Consider the following 17,226-nt stretch of genomic DNA (forward strand, 5'->3'; position numbering starts at 1 on the left):
TTCATTCCCTTATAGTGCAGCACCATGGAAGCTGCTGAAGGAAAACCCTCTTGAGAAGTTTGGGTGGCTCTTAAAAGAGCCTTTGTCGTGGAGAAAGATGGCGGATTTAACCTCCGAAGCCGTAGAGAGTGCGACCCTGTCTCTTGAGGGCGTAGACCACGTCCATGGCGGTGACGGTCTTCCTCTTGGCGTGCTCGGTGTAGGTGACGGCGTCACGGATGACGTTCTCCAGGAAGACCTTGAGCACGCCGCGGGTCTCCTCGTAGATGAGTCCGGAGATCCGCTTGACTCCGCCGCGGCGAGCCAGACGGCGGATGGCGGGTTTGGTGATTCCCTGAATGTTGTCACGCAGGACTTTGCGGTGGCGCTTGGCGCCTCCTTTTCCGAGTCCTTTGCCTCCCTTTCCACGGCCACTCATGTCTTCAGTTGTCTATGAGTTCAGTGAGCAAACATAACCAGCCCGTTGTGAGCATGCGGATTTAAAGGCGAGTTGCGGACGTAAGAGAGGACGTGACAAAAAACGAGCTTTTCTGTGTGAAAGGTCGCCTTCATGAGAAAATGAATTTACTCCTCCAAGTCATCCTTCAACATAAGTGTCGTATTTCCAGATAATAAAATGACTACGACAGACAGAACCATCGAAAGTAAAATAATCTTCTGCAGTTTTTCTTGGCGAACATACCAACTAGCTGTTGTTGCAGTTTTGTGTTTTAAGCTTCCTTCTAAGCCAAATCTACCTCTAAAACGAAACGTTTCGAACATCCTTTTCTAGCAATCTTCAATGTTTGTAAAAATCAATTACCTCCAATAATCATTTATGTACAAACAAGAAATGTATGGACAGATTTCTGTTTATGTTGAAGTATTAATATGAATCTGCCCCTTATTTGATTCCAAAATAACCTTGAAAATGTAAAGCCTTTTAATCTTGCACAGATTCGCATGAAAAGTGCTATCGTGGAGGATCTTTTGTGTAAAGGAGGACCTCTACTACTATACAGGAGTGTTTTTTATATCGTGGAAAATTACTTGTTATTGAACATAAGAGGCATGACCAATGTTTTCAATGTTCATCTTGAGCATTAAGCTTTTCGTGAGCGCATTTCTCAATTCTGCCTTGTCTTTATTGGAAGCATACTCTTGTTGTCTGGGCGTATAATACAGATGAGTTAGGATATGAGCAGCATGCGGCAACTGTTCTATTTCTGTAGTCATGGTTGGTACAAAGGTGCATCACTGGGAATGTGCTTTCTAAGGAACAGATGGGTGGCTCTTAAAAGAGCCGTTTTGTTGCTTTAAATTGTGCAGGTTTACTTGGCTTTGGCGGGCTTCTCGGTCTTCTTGGGCAGCAGGACAGCCTGGATGTTGGGGAGAACACCACCCTGAGCGATGGTGACCCCGCCGAGCAGCTTGTTGAGCTCCTCGTCGTTGCGGACGGCCAACTGGAGGTGACGAGGGATGATTCTGGTCTTCTTGTTGTCCCGAGCAGCGTTTCCGGCCAACTCGAGGATCTCAGCGGTCAGGTACTCGAGCACCGCGGCCAGGTAGACGGGAGCTCCAGCCCCGACGCGCTCAGCGTAGTTTCCTTTCCTCAGCAGCCTGTGGACACGGCCGACTGGGAACTGCAGCCCAGCGCGAGATGAGCGGGTCTTAGCCTTGGCTCTGGCCTTGCCACCGGTCTTTCCACGTCCAGACATGTTGAGTTATATAAGGAAATTGAGCCACAGTCTTCAAAAGGAGAGAAGCATGTACGTTAAAGCGGTGCCCTGTCTTTTATAGCTGCTGCTGCTCCTCTATTGGTCAGAAGCAGCTGCAGTGTGATTGTCCAATCAGAAGACTGTGTGATGTTACTGAGGAAAGTATGAGACTTCCGCCACAGGGACTGCTTTTTCCAAAATAAAGCACCATTTATAAATAAACTAAAAGATGCTTTGTAATAGTTCGTGTCCACAACAAAGTTTTGTCACCATGACCTAAATGTTGAATGAAGAAACAAAAATGAAGCTAAAGTTGATTTGAATGTGTCTAAGACTAAATTTACACCTAACATTTAAATGTAGTCTAATTTAGTCCAGCTTGTATCTCAGAGACAAGTATCTAAAATAATGCAGTAATCGAGTTTGTCACATGTTGAATCATGACAGAATATAAATAAGCTAACTAACAAGTAATATATAATATCAACATGGAATTAAATAAAAGTAAAATGAAGCCACAAGCAGACCTAAAATATAAATGGAATCCTAAAAAAAAAAACTAAGCATTCAGATTGGTCAAAATGAAACAAACTTATAAAAATATAGTGGCTGATTTGGTGATAAACTTGATGCTGATGTATCGTATAATGTTCAACTCGAAATATTTGGAAGTTAATTAAATGTGTTGTGAGGTGATGGCAGGACTGTTTCAGGATCGTTGAATGTGTGGAGGGTAGAAGTTTCTCACAATTCCAGCTTTCACAGATATTACTGGATTGGATAGACATAAATTAAGATAAAGTATATAATACTCAAGTTTACCTAAAATGGATACAAAATAACTGAATTAGCCCACGACATCGTAGTTTTGCACACAGCTGCCTGGAATGCAGTGATATTCTAACTGCTTAGTTTTAATATAGTCTACAAGTTAAAGATTTAAAGACAAACTACACTGAAACTCTGGAACAAACACCTCGCCAGTGACTGTAAACTCTCCTAGAAATAAACTGCAGTGTTGTAATCAAAATGAGTATGATCAGCACAGGGCACAACAAGTTCCTTGTAGAAACAAAAATCAGGAATTGTGCTCTTTGTGGGATATTTGGGTGGCTCTTAAAAGAGCCTTTGGTTCAGGAAACTGAGTAAGTTTATTTCTTGGCTGCTTTCTTTGCTGGAGCCTTCTTAGCCTTTACAGTTTTGGGTTTTGCCGCCTTCTTCACAACCTTCTTGGGTTTCGCTGCCTTCTTTACAACCTTCTTCGGACTCTTTGCAGCTTTCTTAGCCGCGGGTTTCTTGGCCGCGGGCTTCTTTGCCTTCTTCGGTGTCGTTTTGGCTGCTTTGGGCTTCTTAGCAGCAGCAGGCTTCTTGGCAGCAGGCTTCTTTACAGCTGGCTTCTTGGCTTTCACGGCTGCTTTCTTCGGTTTCTCTGCAGCTTTCGCTGCCTTGAAGGATCCAGAAGCTCCGGTTCCTTTGGTTTGGACAAGGGCTCCTTTCACGACCAAGGCTTTCACGGCTCGCCTGACCTGGGCGCTGTTATGCTCCACGTCGTAGCCCTGACCAGCCAGAGCCTTCTTCAGCGCCACGTACGAAAGGCCTTTGCGGTCTTTGGAAGCAGCCACGGCTTTCAGGACGAGTTCCCCGGCGCTGGGCCCGGCTTTCTTCGGCTTGGCAGCCTTCTTTTTGGGGGCTTTTGCCGGAGCGGCGGGTGCAGCTGGAGCGACTTCAGCCATCGTTATGAATCAGTGTGGATTGTCTGATAAGACTGAGAGAGATTTCCGAACAACCGGAACTTAAACACGACATGAGAACCATGTAGACTCAACACAGCCGTGCGCTCGCAGTCGCAGCAGGAAGAAAGCGACGCTTGTGTTTTCTCCTTCTCGAAAAAGGCTGAAAATACAACAGAAATGTGATTCATTTAACGTGGAAAGTAATCACACTAATAGAATAGAAGTTTTCCTTCATGATAAAGCTGCAAAACCCAGAAAACGCATCTTAATGTCGTTTCTGAAGCGTCTTAAACAGCCGTATCCTTCGCTGGGCTGGACAATCATTTGCTACGTTTTTGTAAGATTTATCTTATAAATGCTTTAAAACACACAATAAGCCCACTATAAGTAGCCTGACAGCAAGATTTTAAGTTTGCTTACACGCCAGGTGTTAGAAGAGGTATCTGCCTGAGGTTGTGTTTAATAAAACAGAGGTTAATTATGTACCTGCAAACACACTGATGTTGACAGAAGCAAATGACTTCCTGACCGATCTAAACAGAGCAGATTCTTTATTTGTCACCATACATATCACAATAAAGCCCAACTTAGATAATAGATATTACAGTCTGGAGTCTTTATATATGTGACTGAAACAGCACATAGAGGAATAGGTTATATGCCCACTCTCCAGCCTGCAGTGCATTGACATGTCTGCTCATTTTGCAATATAACATTTTAAACTGTTTCAAACTAAAATGTACAGTATGTTTATGTAACAGAATAAATAGTGTATTACACTTGTCACGGTATTGGGCTGCATAATGCACTATGTGTGTGGTGACTTGTGGGCGTTCCTCCTGAATACTGGCGTACTTGCGTCATCAACTACGCTTGATTGTTGCCAGTATTGGGACGGATGCGTCCGTGGTAAGTCGGTTCTAGTTAGCACTCTATGCACAGGAATATTTTTCCACGGTCTAAGTCTTTTCATTTCCTTACAGTGTCATGTAAACCAACTGCATGTTAACTGTGCCTGACCAGCACTCTGTATCCTATGCAGGTAATTGTGTATTTTGTTCATTTTGATTGTTGCCAGTATTGGGACGGATGCATCCGAGTGTCATGTAAACCAACTGCATGTTAACTGTGCCTGACCAGCACTCTGTATCCTATGCAGTATTGTGACGGAGGCGTCCGAGAATAAATGGCCGGTGCAGGCGAGACCAGACCACTGTTTCAGCGCCTTTATTAAACACAACGCAGAGTACTTTCACCAAGAGAGAGTTGAACCAGTCAGTACCAGGACTGGCTTGGTTACACTTACATTAAATTGATTATAAAGTTGGTCTGTATACATTTTGCAAGATTGTTTTTACTTTGGTTTGCACATTACACAAGAGGAATGAAAATAAAACAAACATGAAACAAGCCAGCATATTGTCATTAACTGCAAGGAAAGGCCATGAGAACTGTCGCACAAACCCACCTTTCTGAAAATCTAAAAGGTTCATATTTATGGATTTGGCTCAATTTCACACAAAACTGAACAAATTATGTACCAAGCAATAAAGAACTCATTCCCTAAAAAAAACATCCTAACCATTTTTTTCTAGAAGATGGAGTGGTTATAATTTAAAGTGGGTTTTAAAGTTTAAACATTTTTCTGTCTGCACAACACTTTGAAGGTTTTATGTCTCAGTTTGTAGAGTGAAGCTGTGAAACCAACAGTATGAGGATTTAAAACAATGTCTAGGCATATTCAAGTTTAAAATTGATGCTTTTTTGCAATATATGGACAAGACAAGGGGCTTTGATGGTTGTATTGGTGTGAATATAGATACGTTCATATAGATAGAAATATATGGAAAATGTGAAAGTGGAAAAACACACTACAGGCTGATCCAACTTTGATGTAATGTCCTTTAAACAAGTCAAAATGAGGCTCAGTAGTGAGTGTGGCCTCTGCATGCCTGTATGACCTCCCTACAATGCCTGGGCATGCTTCTGATGAGGCGGTGGATGCTCTCCTGACCTGGACTAAAGCATCCGCCAACTCCTGGACAGTCTATCGTGCAACTTGGCGTTGGCGGATGGAGCGAGACATGATGTCCCAGATGTGCTCAGCTGGATTCAGATCTGGGGAACGGGCAGGCCAGTCCATAACATCAATGCCTTCGTGTTGCAGGAACTGCTGACACACTCCAGCCACATAAGGTCTAGCATTGTCTTGCATTAAGAGGAACCCAGGGCCAACCGCACCAGCATATGGTTCCGCAAGGGGTCTGAGAATCTCATCTCGGTACCTAAAGGCAGTCAGGCTACCTCTGGCGAGCAGATGGAGTGCTGCCACTCGAGTGAAAGCACTGCCAGCATTCAGAAGTGACCAACACATCAGCCAGAAAACATCGGAACTGAGAAGTGGTCTGTGGTCGCCACCTGCAGAACTACTCCTTTATTGGGTGTGTCTTGCCAATTGCCTATAATTTCCACCTGTTGTCTATTCCATTTGCACAACAGCAGGTGGAACTGATAGTCAAGCAGTGTTGCTTCCTAAGTGGACAGTTCCATTTCAATTCAATTCAATTCAATTCAACTTTATTTATATAGCGTCAAATCACGGCAATGCCATCTCAAGACGCTTTACAGACAGAGGGGAAAACATAATGAAGGCCAATTCATAACAGCCTATATAAGGAAACCAACAGACTGAGTTGAGTCCAACTCAATCTCCCATCCTGAGCAAGCACACTGGCAACAGTGGGAAGGAAAAAACTCCCTTTTAACAGGAAGGAAACCTCCGGCAGAACCCGGCTCAGGACAGGCAGCCATCTGCCTCTGCTGTGTGGGGGGAAGAGGACAGAAAGACAACAGACAACAGGAACTGCTACTCCCGGCCAGGGAGACCTGCTGAGACAGGAGACATACATGTTAATGATGCAACACTGTTATGGGGGGGGGGGGGGGGGGTAAAATAAAGAGAACAAGAAAGAAGCTCAGTGTATCAGGAAATGTCCCTCAGCAGTCTAAACCTATAGCAGCATAACTAAGGGATGCTAACCATCCCTAGCTATAGGACTTATCAAAAAGATAAGTCTTCAGCCTAGTCTTAAAGGTGGGGAGGGTGCCTGCTTCCCTAACACTAACTGGGAGCTTATTCCATAAGAGAGGGGCCTGATAACCAAAGGCTCTGCCTCCTGCTCGGCTCTTTGAGACTCTAGGAACCACAAGTAAGCCTGCAGTCTGCGAACGAAGTACTCTGCCTGGTATATAAGGAACAATGAGGTCTTTGATATATAGTGGTGCCTGGTTGTGGAGGGCTTTATATGTAAGGAGAAGGATTTTAAATTCTATTCTAGATTCAACAGGCAGCCAATGAAGAGAGGCTAAAACTGGAGAAATATGATCTCTCATGCTGGTTCTGGTCAGGACTCGGGCTGCAGAATTCTGGATCAGCTGAAGGGTTTTCAGGGCATATTTAGGACAGCCCAGTAATAGAGAGTTACAGTAATCTAGTCTCGAAGTAACAAAAGCGTGAACCAGTTTTTCTGCATCACTCCGAGACAGAATGTCCCTAATTTTGGCTATATTACGTAAATGAAAGAAGGCTGTTTTAGTAACCTGCTTAATATGTGGGCCAAAGGACAGGTCAGCGTCAAATATTACTCCAAGGTTTCTCACTGTAGCACTGGAAGCTAAAGTAATGCCATCCAGGTTCATTACAAAACCGGAAAATTTAGCTCTGAGTTTTTCAGATCCAACGAGAATTACTTCAGTCTTATCTGAGTTTAAGAGGAGAAAATTTCTAGACATCCAAGTCTTTATGTCTATGAGACAATTTTGTAGCCTATTGGGCTGATTTGTTTAATCTGGTTTAAAGGATAAGTATAGTTGAGTATCATCTGCATAACAATGAAAGTTTATTCCATGCTGTCTAATAATTTTGCCTAAAGGGAGCATATATAGCGTGAAGAGTATTGGTCCAAGTACAGAACCTTGAGGAACTCCATGACTTACTGTAGTTTGGGAGGAGGACTTGTCATTTACATGAACAAACTGAAGTCTATCAGATAAATATGATTTAAACCAGCTTAACGCTGTACCTGTAATTCCAATCACCTGTTCTAGTCTTTGTAACAGAATGTTATGATCGACTGTATCAAATGCAGCACTAAGATCAAGCAAGATAAGTACGGACACAAGTCCTTTGTCTGAGGCCATAAGAAGGTCATTAGTAACTTTCACCAATGCTGTCTCAGTACTATGATGAGCTCTAAATCCTGACTGAAACTCCTCGCATAAATTATTTCTGCTCAAGTGGGCATGTAGCTGAGCTGAAACTATTTTCTACCGAATTTTGGACATAAACGGGAGGTTAGATATAGGTCTATAATTTGCTATCACCTCTGGATCCAGAGATTGCTTTTTAAGTAAAGGCTTGATTACAGCAGTTTTAAATGATTGTGGTACATATCATGTCACTAAAGACATATTGATAAGATTTAGTAGTGATGTATTAATTAAAGGGAAAATGTCCTTAAAGAGGCTCGTTGGGAGAGGGTCTAAGATACAGGTGGATGGTTTAGATGAAGCTATTATTTTAGTTAATTCAGAGGGTTGGACAGGACAGAAACTATTTAGACACAAGTCAGATCCTGGTTCTAAGGATGCTTCGGAGACCACAACAGGCTCAACATTATAGGTAGAAGGAAGAGTATTGTGAATTTGATCTCTAATAGTGTCAATTTTATTCCTGAAAAAATACATGAAATCATCACAGCTAAGTGACAAAGGAATACATGGCTCCACAGCGCTCCGGCTCCTAGTAAGCCTAGCTACAGTGCTGAAAAGAAACCGAGGGTTGTTTTTGTTTTCCTCTATCAATGATGAATAATAAGCTGTTCTTGCCGTACGTAAGGCTTTTTTGTATACAATTAAACTTTCTTTCCAGGTTAAGTGAGACTCCTCTAGTCCTGATGAACGCCATCTGTTTTCCAAACGCCTTGATGCCTGTTTTAGAGCTCGAAGCTGGGAATTAAACCAGGGAGCCTTCATAATCTTACCTAATTTCTTCTTCTTTAGGGGAGCAACATTATCCAAGGTTGTACGCATTGAAGCTGTTATAGTATCAGCATGTTGATCAATCTGAGCAGGAGTAAGGCTTAAAGGGGGACTCTCAGTCATGCTAACACATGGTAGATGTGAAAAAATTGATTCAATTGATTGTTTAAATTTTGTAATATTATTGTCTGATAAACATCTACTATAGTAGAATTTATTTTTGGTCAGTGAGTAATCAAATAAAGTGAATTCAAAGGTTAACAAGAAGTGATCGGACAAGACAGGGTTTTGAGGAAATACTTTGAGCTTATCAGTCTCAATACCATATGTTAGAACAAGATCAAGAGTGTGACCATGAGAGTGAGTGGCTCCATTGACATTTTGTGAAAACCCAATTGAGTTTAGAATAGAGCTAAAGGAAATGTTTAAACTATCATTTTCAACGTCAACATGAATATTAAAATCACCTAGTACAATGACCTTAACAGTAGTCAGCACTAACTCAGACAAGAGATCAGAGAATTCGGTCAGAAACTCGGAGTAAGGTCCAGGTGGGCGATACACTAATGCTAAAAGGAGCAGTTTCTCTGAATTCCATTTTGGATGAGATAAATTTAATGTCAGGAATTCAAAGGATTTATAGTTAGTTTTGTGCTTAGGATTAATGAAAAATTCTGACTGAAAAATAGCTGCAACACCTCCTCCTCTGCCTGTAGTTCTAGGAATGTGGAAGTTTAAATAGTTAGCTGGCGTAGCTTCATTAATACTAACATAATCCTCTTGCTGTAACCAGGTTTCCGTAAGACAGAATAAATCAATGTGGTGATCACCTATCAAGTCATTGACTAATAAAGACTTATTTGGGAGGGATCTAATATTCAGTAGGCCACACTTTATTGTCTTATTTTCAGATTTTATTAGATCCATTGTTTTTATTTTTATGAAGTCTGGTTGACTTGGAGTTACATCGTGTTGTTTAGGTGTTCCCTTTACTTTTTGAGCAGTGTATTTAAAATGTTTTTTTTTATAATTTAAACTTTGTTTTTGAAATTGAATTTTTTTTTCATTTTATAGTGAATTGGTTTTCAAAAAGTAATTTTGTTTTTGAATATTGAAACTTGTTTTTTGACATTTTTATTTGTTTTGCACTTCGCAGCCACCGTACAATCTCCATACTGTCCCCAATCTACATACATACACCTGTTTCCATGGTAACGATCAGGTCATCATAACCTTCGTGGCTTCAGATGGAGCTGATGTAACATCGGATACAAAACGGCCAAGGGCGACTTGTACAAAAGAAGAGCCGGCCCATCAAACCCCATACACTGGGACAGACTGGACCACTGGCATCGCAGCCATTTTTCTGCTGGTCTGACATGTTTCAGGGGCCAACAGTGTTTTTATTTGTCTTGCCACTTCATAACACTCTCTGGATCCCTGCTTACGTGACTTCTCGTGTGACTTATGTAAAGTTGTGGAAGTTTACACTACTGCCAAAAGTATTCAATCATCCATCCAAACAATTAAATTCAGGCGTTCCAATCCCTTCCAAAGCCACTGGTGTATAAAATCCAACACATCGCCATGCAGACTGCCTCTACAAACATTTGTGAAAACATTTTTATGATATAAATAACAGAATAAAGGGGCATGTAAAATGTAAAATGGTTAGCTGCTTGCTGGTTGGGTTTCCATGGTGAGCTGCTGCATCTGAGTCAAACATCACCAAGTGAAATATATGTATCCATGATCCAGCAGCTCGTAGAAGTTCATCAATAGCAGCAATCACTAGAAATGATGGGTTTACCTCGATTCACAGAGCTTTGCAGCAAACACAGATGACGAAGCAGTGTGAACACACAGCCAGAAGCCTTTTAAGCATTCTTAATATTGATCTGCGATTCCACTGCTTTTAATGGAGGACTTTTAGCAGGGCGGAGCAGAAAGGCAGGCAAGATCTACATGTGTTTGATGAAACTTTATTTAACAAGGTTTGTCCCACTGGAGCTGAAGTCATGCAGGGAAGGAGACAGAGAAAGGTCTAAAGGTCAGAGGTGGTCATGCAGCACTGAGCATCTTGACAAGGACGCTGCAGAGGATGTGATTGTGCTCAGCTGCTCTGTCTCTCACCCACATTTTTAAATCAGCTAGGAATTTGATGGCTTTGATCCTCTTTCACAGCACTATCTCACATTTTTCTTGTTATTTTGAAACCAGCGTTGCTTTCAGTGTGGTTAGTAGCTGGCATGAGGCCGTTTTATAAGTGGTCGATGGGCTTTCTTTCTGCTTTGCCCCTCAGTTTTTATCAAGGTTTTTTTTTTTTTTTTTTGTGAGTTTAGGCTCTTAGCTATGTGTATAGCACATAAATATTTTCTGATTCTTTTCCGCCATTAAGTCTTCTCAACCAGGCTATAACCAACGCAGGCTTAACCAAGTTGTAACTAATAAATCCAAAGCTTTAAACTTTACATTGAATAGATGTTATATATATATATATATATATATATATATATATATATATATATATATATATATATATATATATATATGTATACACACACATAGATGAGCGCATGTGTGTTTTTATTTGAACTTACTGCATTCCCTGCAATGTCTCTTTTATTTGACAAGGTGAAACACAGTTATAACCTCCACTATACAACAGATTTTCTCTGCATGCTAGCATGGGAATGCTACACACTGTTCTGATACAGTGTGCAGGAGTTAGCACCTGTTTGATTTTACCTTCACATCTATACAGTATTATACAAAAGGAACAAAACCCATAATATTGTTTCTTGCTAGGATTTGCTGTCTCCAAACACTCCAGCAATGGAAATCATTCAGTCTGTCTGTTCTAACTGGTTTCAGATGGGAAATGGCAGAGATTAAAGATGTTTTAATGATTTAAAGGACAAGTGAATGCAGATGCTTAAAATACTGATTTGGGATTAATGTATCAATAATCTATTCTAATGATTGATATCAGATTAATTTTGAGATACAATTTTTAGATTAATTGAATTAATTATAGAGGACACATTATCAAATTATATGATTCATATTTAACTTTTCATTATGTGTACACCCTGTTTTTTGTTGTTCTAGCCATAAAACTAATGTCAAGTATTAACAAAAAATATTAAATTAATCTGAAATAATTGATGGTTAATAACATTAAATCAGTTCACATCTTTAAAAAAACTCAGCATTCAATCAAACAGAAAACATAAAAAAATTATACAGTATAATTTTATTGTAGTCTCACAGAGATGGAGAATGTGTGCAAACTAGGTGAGAGGGTAATCACAGCAATGTAGAGCTGTTGGGAGGAACTGGGAAGGTTTCTGAGGATGTGACTGGATGTACTGGAGCAGCAACACATTTATGTGTTTCATGTTGATGCAGAAGATGGAAAAGACTGGAAAACTGCTGCAGCTGCATCAGGCTGAGGAAACCTGAAGGTTCACCAGGCTCTGACATCCACTGAAAAACATTAAATACACATTAATACGATCAAATATTTTTTATTAATTTTTAAACTTATAACGTGCAGACTTATCCAGCAGGACCAGGCTGTCTCTACATTAATGCTGCTGTTACTGAGGCTTTGTCTCTTCATGGATTTATAACTCCAACTAAATTGACCTCATTAGTCTCAGAAAAAAAAAAGTTATGTCTGTAGTTAATATTATAATGTCTAGTTGACAACCAGGAATTAAAACCTGGTAAACTAATACAGCCAACACGAAAGTATAAATCTAAAATCCAACTAAAATATTTCCATGTGAACAAACAACAGTTAATAATGGCAATAAATTCATGATAAAAACAGATTTACTGTTGTCATCTAGAGTCTGGCTGCTGTTAGCTAACCACAGTTTAAACTACCACTAGCTTGTTAATTACACAAATAATAAACTTAAACTGGTCCAATTAAATAACACAGTTGAGTTAATTTGTTGCAGGATATTTATCTAATGACTCACAACGCCAAAAACTGTCCTCATTTCAGCCACTTACCTGGGAAAATGCACCGAAATTGAATGACGGTCAATGGTGGAACTATTGGTGTTTGGAACTATCGGCAGCTCCGTGAACCACGTGACTTCCGCATTCCATTCTTTCTATAAAAGTCTGTGGGAGTGCCGCAACTCTCATTGGAGCACTCTGCTTTGTGGCTGTTGCAGTGTTGCCAACTCGTCAGTAAAACCGTAGCTATTGGCTCTCCTAAAAGTCTCGAAATGACTTCATCAACTAATTTACATAATCAAACCGGTTTATACATTTGCAATAGATGATTCCATGGAGAGAGAAGTAATGTCGTTGGAGAGGCCAAGTTGATTTGACACAATAAATTTGTTTACAACATTAAAACCGTGTCAACATTTTCTTTGTTTTTTATTAGGTATCGTTTGATAGGTTTTTAATAAGGAACCTACAACATGTTACGTTTTTGTTTACACTCTTTATTAGGAGATATTAAAATCTGACGGTAAGCCAGAACGAGATCAGCCAGAGCAGTTTTGTGTTTCATTTTCGGTCTAGTCATGGAGTCGAGCCGAGGGATCCTGTCTGCTCTGTCTGCAGCCTGAGGGCTGAGCCTCTTCTGACTGCTTTTGGATGCGGAAGGGGCATGTTGTTTATTGAAAATAAATCAAATTCCTGTACTCATGTTAGTCTCAGGAAGTCTCCAGTGACAGCAGAAAAAGTCTCTTGATTTGTCGCTTTTTGAAAAGAGAGAAACCTGCTAAGTCAGAAAAACTAGCTGCTTCCCTGATTGGTCCGTTTGAATTTCAACGGCTTTTCCCGGGCGGTGATGTCACGTGTACAGTTCTAACCAATCAGCTGCTGAGCCGCTGCGGCGCTGGCTATAAATTGCCGTGTGTGGAACGCAGCTTTACATTCACTTCCCGTGAAAAGACTCCAACTGTGAGAAGATGGCCAGAACGAAGCAGACTGCCCGTAAGTCCACCGGAGGCAAAGCCCCCAGGAAGCAGCTCGCCACCAAGGCTGCTCGCAAAAGCGCTCCAGCCACCGGCGGCGTCAAGAAGCCTCACCGTTACAGGCCCGGCACCGTGGCTCTGAGAGAGATCCGTCGTTATCAGAAGTCCACCGAGCTGCTGATCCGCAAGCTGCCCTTCCAGCGTCTGGTCAGAGAGATCGCCCAGGACTTCAAGACCGACCTGCGCTTCCAGAGCTCTGCCGTCATGGCCCTGCAGGAGGCCAGCGAGGCTTACCTGGTCGGCCTGTTCGAAGACACCAACCTGTGCGCCATCCACGCCAAGCGTGTCACCATCATGCCCAAGGACATCCAGCTGGCCCGCCGCATCCGTGGAGAGAGAGCTTAAACACACCCGTCTCGCTTCTATCATACAACGGCTCTTTTAAGAGCCACACATCTCTCTGAAGAGCAGACACTCCAGCTGAAATCCAGTCAACATCAAACATGACTCATTTCAAACACAGCTATGCATGTGAAAGATATACCTACTAAGCATGTATAGAATAAACGACAAATTCATCTATAGATTTCAGGCAAAAGCTCATGCAGGCTCTGTACAACTCTGACTCGTGTTAATACCTCACATAGAACTTTCATGGCCAAAATACTTTAACATCCCCATTTCACTCAATTCTCAGATTGTTGTCTCCATGTGTTCAGACGAACATGGCATGGTTGTACCAACATGTGCAAAAAAACTGGAACCTTGTCATGTGGCATCAAGTAATGACACCTTTTAGACAAGTTTTGAAATGTAAAAATCCCTTGCTAAATTGTGTGGGTTTTGGGTGCAACACTGCCTTTTTGTTTTTGTAGTTTCATCCCTCTGATTAAAATGCAATTTTCAGTTTTGTCCATACTGCTGTAATGATCAAATGAAAAGGCTTGATTTACTCTGTCACATTTATTTTACACAATTTTATTTCAATTTTGTTTCTAGGTTAAAGTAAAATTTTTATGCATCTGAATACTTGTTTTTCAAAATTATGATTAAGAAAAGAATTGTTCTGAAATTTCCAACAGAAGTATTGGTTTGAGCAAATGACTTTACTTAGCGCAGTGTTTCTCAGGCCCTGCATGTTTCATAGGCATCCTTATCTTAACACCTGAATGTCACCAATCGTTCTGAAGTGTGACCTTTTTCCACCCCGCATTAGAATTAAAACTAAGTAAAACACAGACAAACCTCAGTGATCTTTTCAACATTCTGTCCAAATTGGAACAACAAAATAAATAAAAATGAAAATATTTACCACATTTTCACAAAATCAGAATACTAATATAATTATTTACCATGTCTTTCCTGATTGGCGGCTGATTCATCAAGTGATATGAGCAAAACATTAAAAATCTCGACCTTAAAGGCCATTTATTTGGGAAGTGTTGCTTTATTTATCTGACTGTATTTAAGACAAGTGTGTTAAAATGGAAAGGACAGAGCATCAGAGGTCAGCTGTCTGGTTCACTTCGAGCTCCTTAGATTTTATATAATTGGGGGTAAACCAGCTAAATTCTCCCAGCACACAGAAACTGAGGTCAAACTCCACCTTCAGATGTTGGTGGATGTAATAACAGTAGACTTAAATGAAACCAGGCCTTTTGAATATTTATGAAGATTCCACATTTTATTGACAATTGCATCATCAGATTCTTTATAATAATTCATGGACATTGTAAATGATACTGTGGCGTTCTTCATATAAATCTGTCTCATAAATGATTTAAATCCCATTAATTGGCCTTTACATCCTAAACGCAACATAAGCAAAACATAACCAGAAGAGTGAAGCAGCAAGATGGATAAATATCGTTTCATCTCCTTTCACTTGTTAACCAGTTAAAGCAGTAATGTGCAGCAAAAACACTGTTAAAATGGTCCGGATATCACCTGTTTTATGGCAACAGGAACAGCAGCAGATTGGAGACGCTGATGGACGCGGCTTTAACAGGCTGCTGTACAACCTTCATTTGGACCAGCGTTACCAAGGAAACGGGGTTTTGGCCAGATGGATAAACTGATCCTTTTCACATAATTGTGAAATAAGTGAGATTTAAGATTTGTTCACACAGGGAATAAAAACCTAAACTGGAAAACAAACCCAAACAAAGAAACCGAGGGACTTCACAAAAAGATAAAGCCCAAAGTCGCTTTTATAAATGCACCTGGCAAAACAGTTTCATTCCCCTCTCCTGCAGGAACATGGAAGCTTTTATGTTGAGGTATTTTAGGAAAACTCTCTTGAGAAGTTTGGGTGGCTCTTAAAAGAGCCTTTGTTGTGGAGAAAGATGGCGGATTTAACCTCCGAAGCCGTAGAGAGTGCGACCCTGTCTCTTGAGGGCGTAGACCACGTCCATGGCGGTGACGGTCTTCCTCTTGGCGTGCTCGGTGTAGGTGACGGCGTCACGGATGACGTTCTCCAGGAAGACCTTGAGCACACCGCGGGTCTCCTCGTAGATGAGTCCGGAGATCCGCTTGACTCCGCCGCGGCGAGCCAGACGGCGGATGGCGGGTTTGGTGATTCCCTGGATGTTGTCACGCAGAACTTTGCGGTGGCGCTTGGCGCCTCCTTTTCCGAGTCCTTTGCCTCCCTTTCCACGACCACTCATGATTTTATGTCTAAACCAGTAAATGATGATGCTGCGCTGATCGCCAGGATTTAAATACAATTTCCGGACGTGAAGGAGGACAGGCATGTAGCAGACTTCGCTACTTCCTGATGCAAGATGATGAATTTAAACCATCAGCTTCCGGCTACTCGACAATCCACCAAAATAAAAGCGAAACCAAACCTTTAGTAATATATTTATTATATATTTAGTTTTTCTATTGCTCTACATTTATACTCACGTGTAAAAACTTGTTTTTAAACCTTTCCAATTCTTTTTCGGCATCTTATTCTCATTAGCAATACAGTATAGGTCTTGGGATGGACAATACCAAAATCTTTGCCATCACTTTGATACATGACTTATTGGAACTTTATCACTGATTTCAGAACAGATGTTGATACTTGTGACCTCTTAAATAAAAATTACTATTATGCAGTGTGTATTATTGTATTTACAAACTTTATTCATAGACTCGAGGTCCAATACAACAACACAAAACAAACAATAAAAGCTTAAATAGACAGGCTCTAGCAAATGTAGACACACCCGACAAAAGACAGCTAAACCAGTGCCTCCTCCACTACAGTCCTACAGTAGTTAGGCACATTATGACGGCGTTAGGACTGTCATAGATACGAAAAATAAATGTATACATCAAATTTCTGAAAACAGCCTGAAAGGTTTTCAGCCCTGCTGTCACAAACGGCTGACTTGCACTCTCACATCTCGGATTATTCAGTAAAAGTCCGACACAGTCATTGTGTGCCACATTCAATATGTGCAAAATTGTAATTTTGACCACAAATGTGCAGTGGATAAAGGTGTACAGGCAGCCTTGAACAATGACTTCTTCACCTCATCCGTACATGCAGCAAACCTCCAGATGATCCTGTTAGCCTGTGCATACATCAGGCGACACTGTCCATCGATGTCCGCTTCATCTGTCATATCATCAGTCATAAAATGTCCAAGATATTTATATTTTAGTAATATGGACAGAAATGCTTCTAAAACAATAATAATTATAATGATTTAAACAGAAACAAGAAAATAAATCATTTTAATTTAAATAGTTTGTTAGATTATTCACATGAAATGAAAAATGACTAAATATCTAAGATATCATCATTATAATAAA

General features: G+C 40.8%; 5 protein-coding genes across 5 annotated transcripts in view; 1 reads left to right on the forward strand and 4 right to left on the reverse strand.

The window, feature by feature from the left end:
• LOC306773504 (histone H4) overlaps window positions 1-418 on the reverse strand; it is a gene marked incomplete at its 5' end in the record, with an annotated part of 593 nt that extends 175 nt beyond the window's left edge. Inside the window, one exon of the mRNA XM_079263342.1 lies at window positions 1-418. This exon is cut by the window's left edge and continues 175 nt beyond it. Coding sequence (XP_079119468.1) covers window positions 107-418 — 312 coding nt within the window. The 3' untranslated portion in view covers window positions 1-106.
• An 877-nt stretch (window positions 419-1,295) lies between these two features.
• Window positions 1,296-1,697, reverse strand: LOC306773102 (histone H2A; the record flags this gene model as incomplete). The annotated part of the gene is made up of 1 exon (XM_079262827.1): window positions 1,296-1,697. The coding sequence occupies one exon, from the start codon at window positions 1,695-1,697 to the stop codon at window positions 1,311-1,313; it is 387 nt and encodes a 128-aa protein (XP_079118953.1). The 3' UTR covers window positions 1,296-1,310.
• Window positions 1,698-2,848: 1,151 nt separating this feature from the next.
• Window positions 2,849-3,430, reverse strand: LOC306773221 (histone H1-like; the record flags this gene model as incomplete). Its single annotated transcript, XM_079262977.1, has 1 exon — window positions 2,849-3,430. The coding sequence occupies one exon, from the start codon at window positions 3,428-3,430 to the stop codon at window positions 2,849-2,851; it is 582 nt and encodes a 193-aa protein (XP_079119103.1).
• Window positions 3,431-13,413: 9,983 nt separating this feature from the next.
• LOC306773639 (histone H3.2) lies at window positions 13,414-13,824 on the forward strand (the record flags this gene model as incomplete). The annotated part of the gene is made up of 1 exon (XM_079263513.1): window positions 13,414-13,824. One exon carries the CDS (start codon window positions 13,414-13,416, stop codon window positions 13,822-13,824), a length of 411 nt encoding a protein of 136 aa, XP_079119639.1.
• Window positions 13,825-15,762: 1,938 nt separating this feature from the next.
• LOC306773125 (histone H4) lies at window positions 15,763-16,087 on the reverse strand. The gene has a single exon (XM_079262858.1). It carries the CDS (start codon window positions 16,083-16,085, stop codon window positions 15,774-15,776), a length of 312 nt encoding a protein of 103 aa, XP_079118984.1. The 5' UTR covers window positions 16,086-16,087; the 3' UTR covers window positions 15,763-15,773.
• Between the last annotated feature and the right edge of the window lie 1,139 nt (window positions 16,088-17,226).

This window comes from Telmatherina bonti (assembly GCF_933228915.1).
Source record: "Telmatherina bonti genome assembly, chromosome: 23".
NCBI classification, from domain to species: Eukaryota; Metazoa; Chordata; class Actinopteri; order Atheriniformes; family Telmatherinidae; genus Telmatherina; species Telmatherina bonti.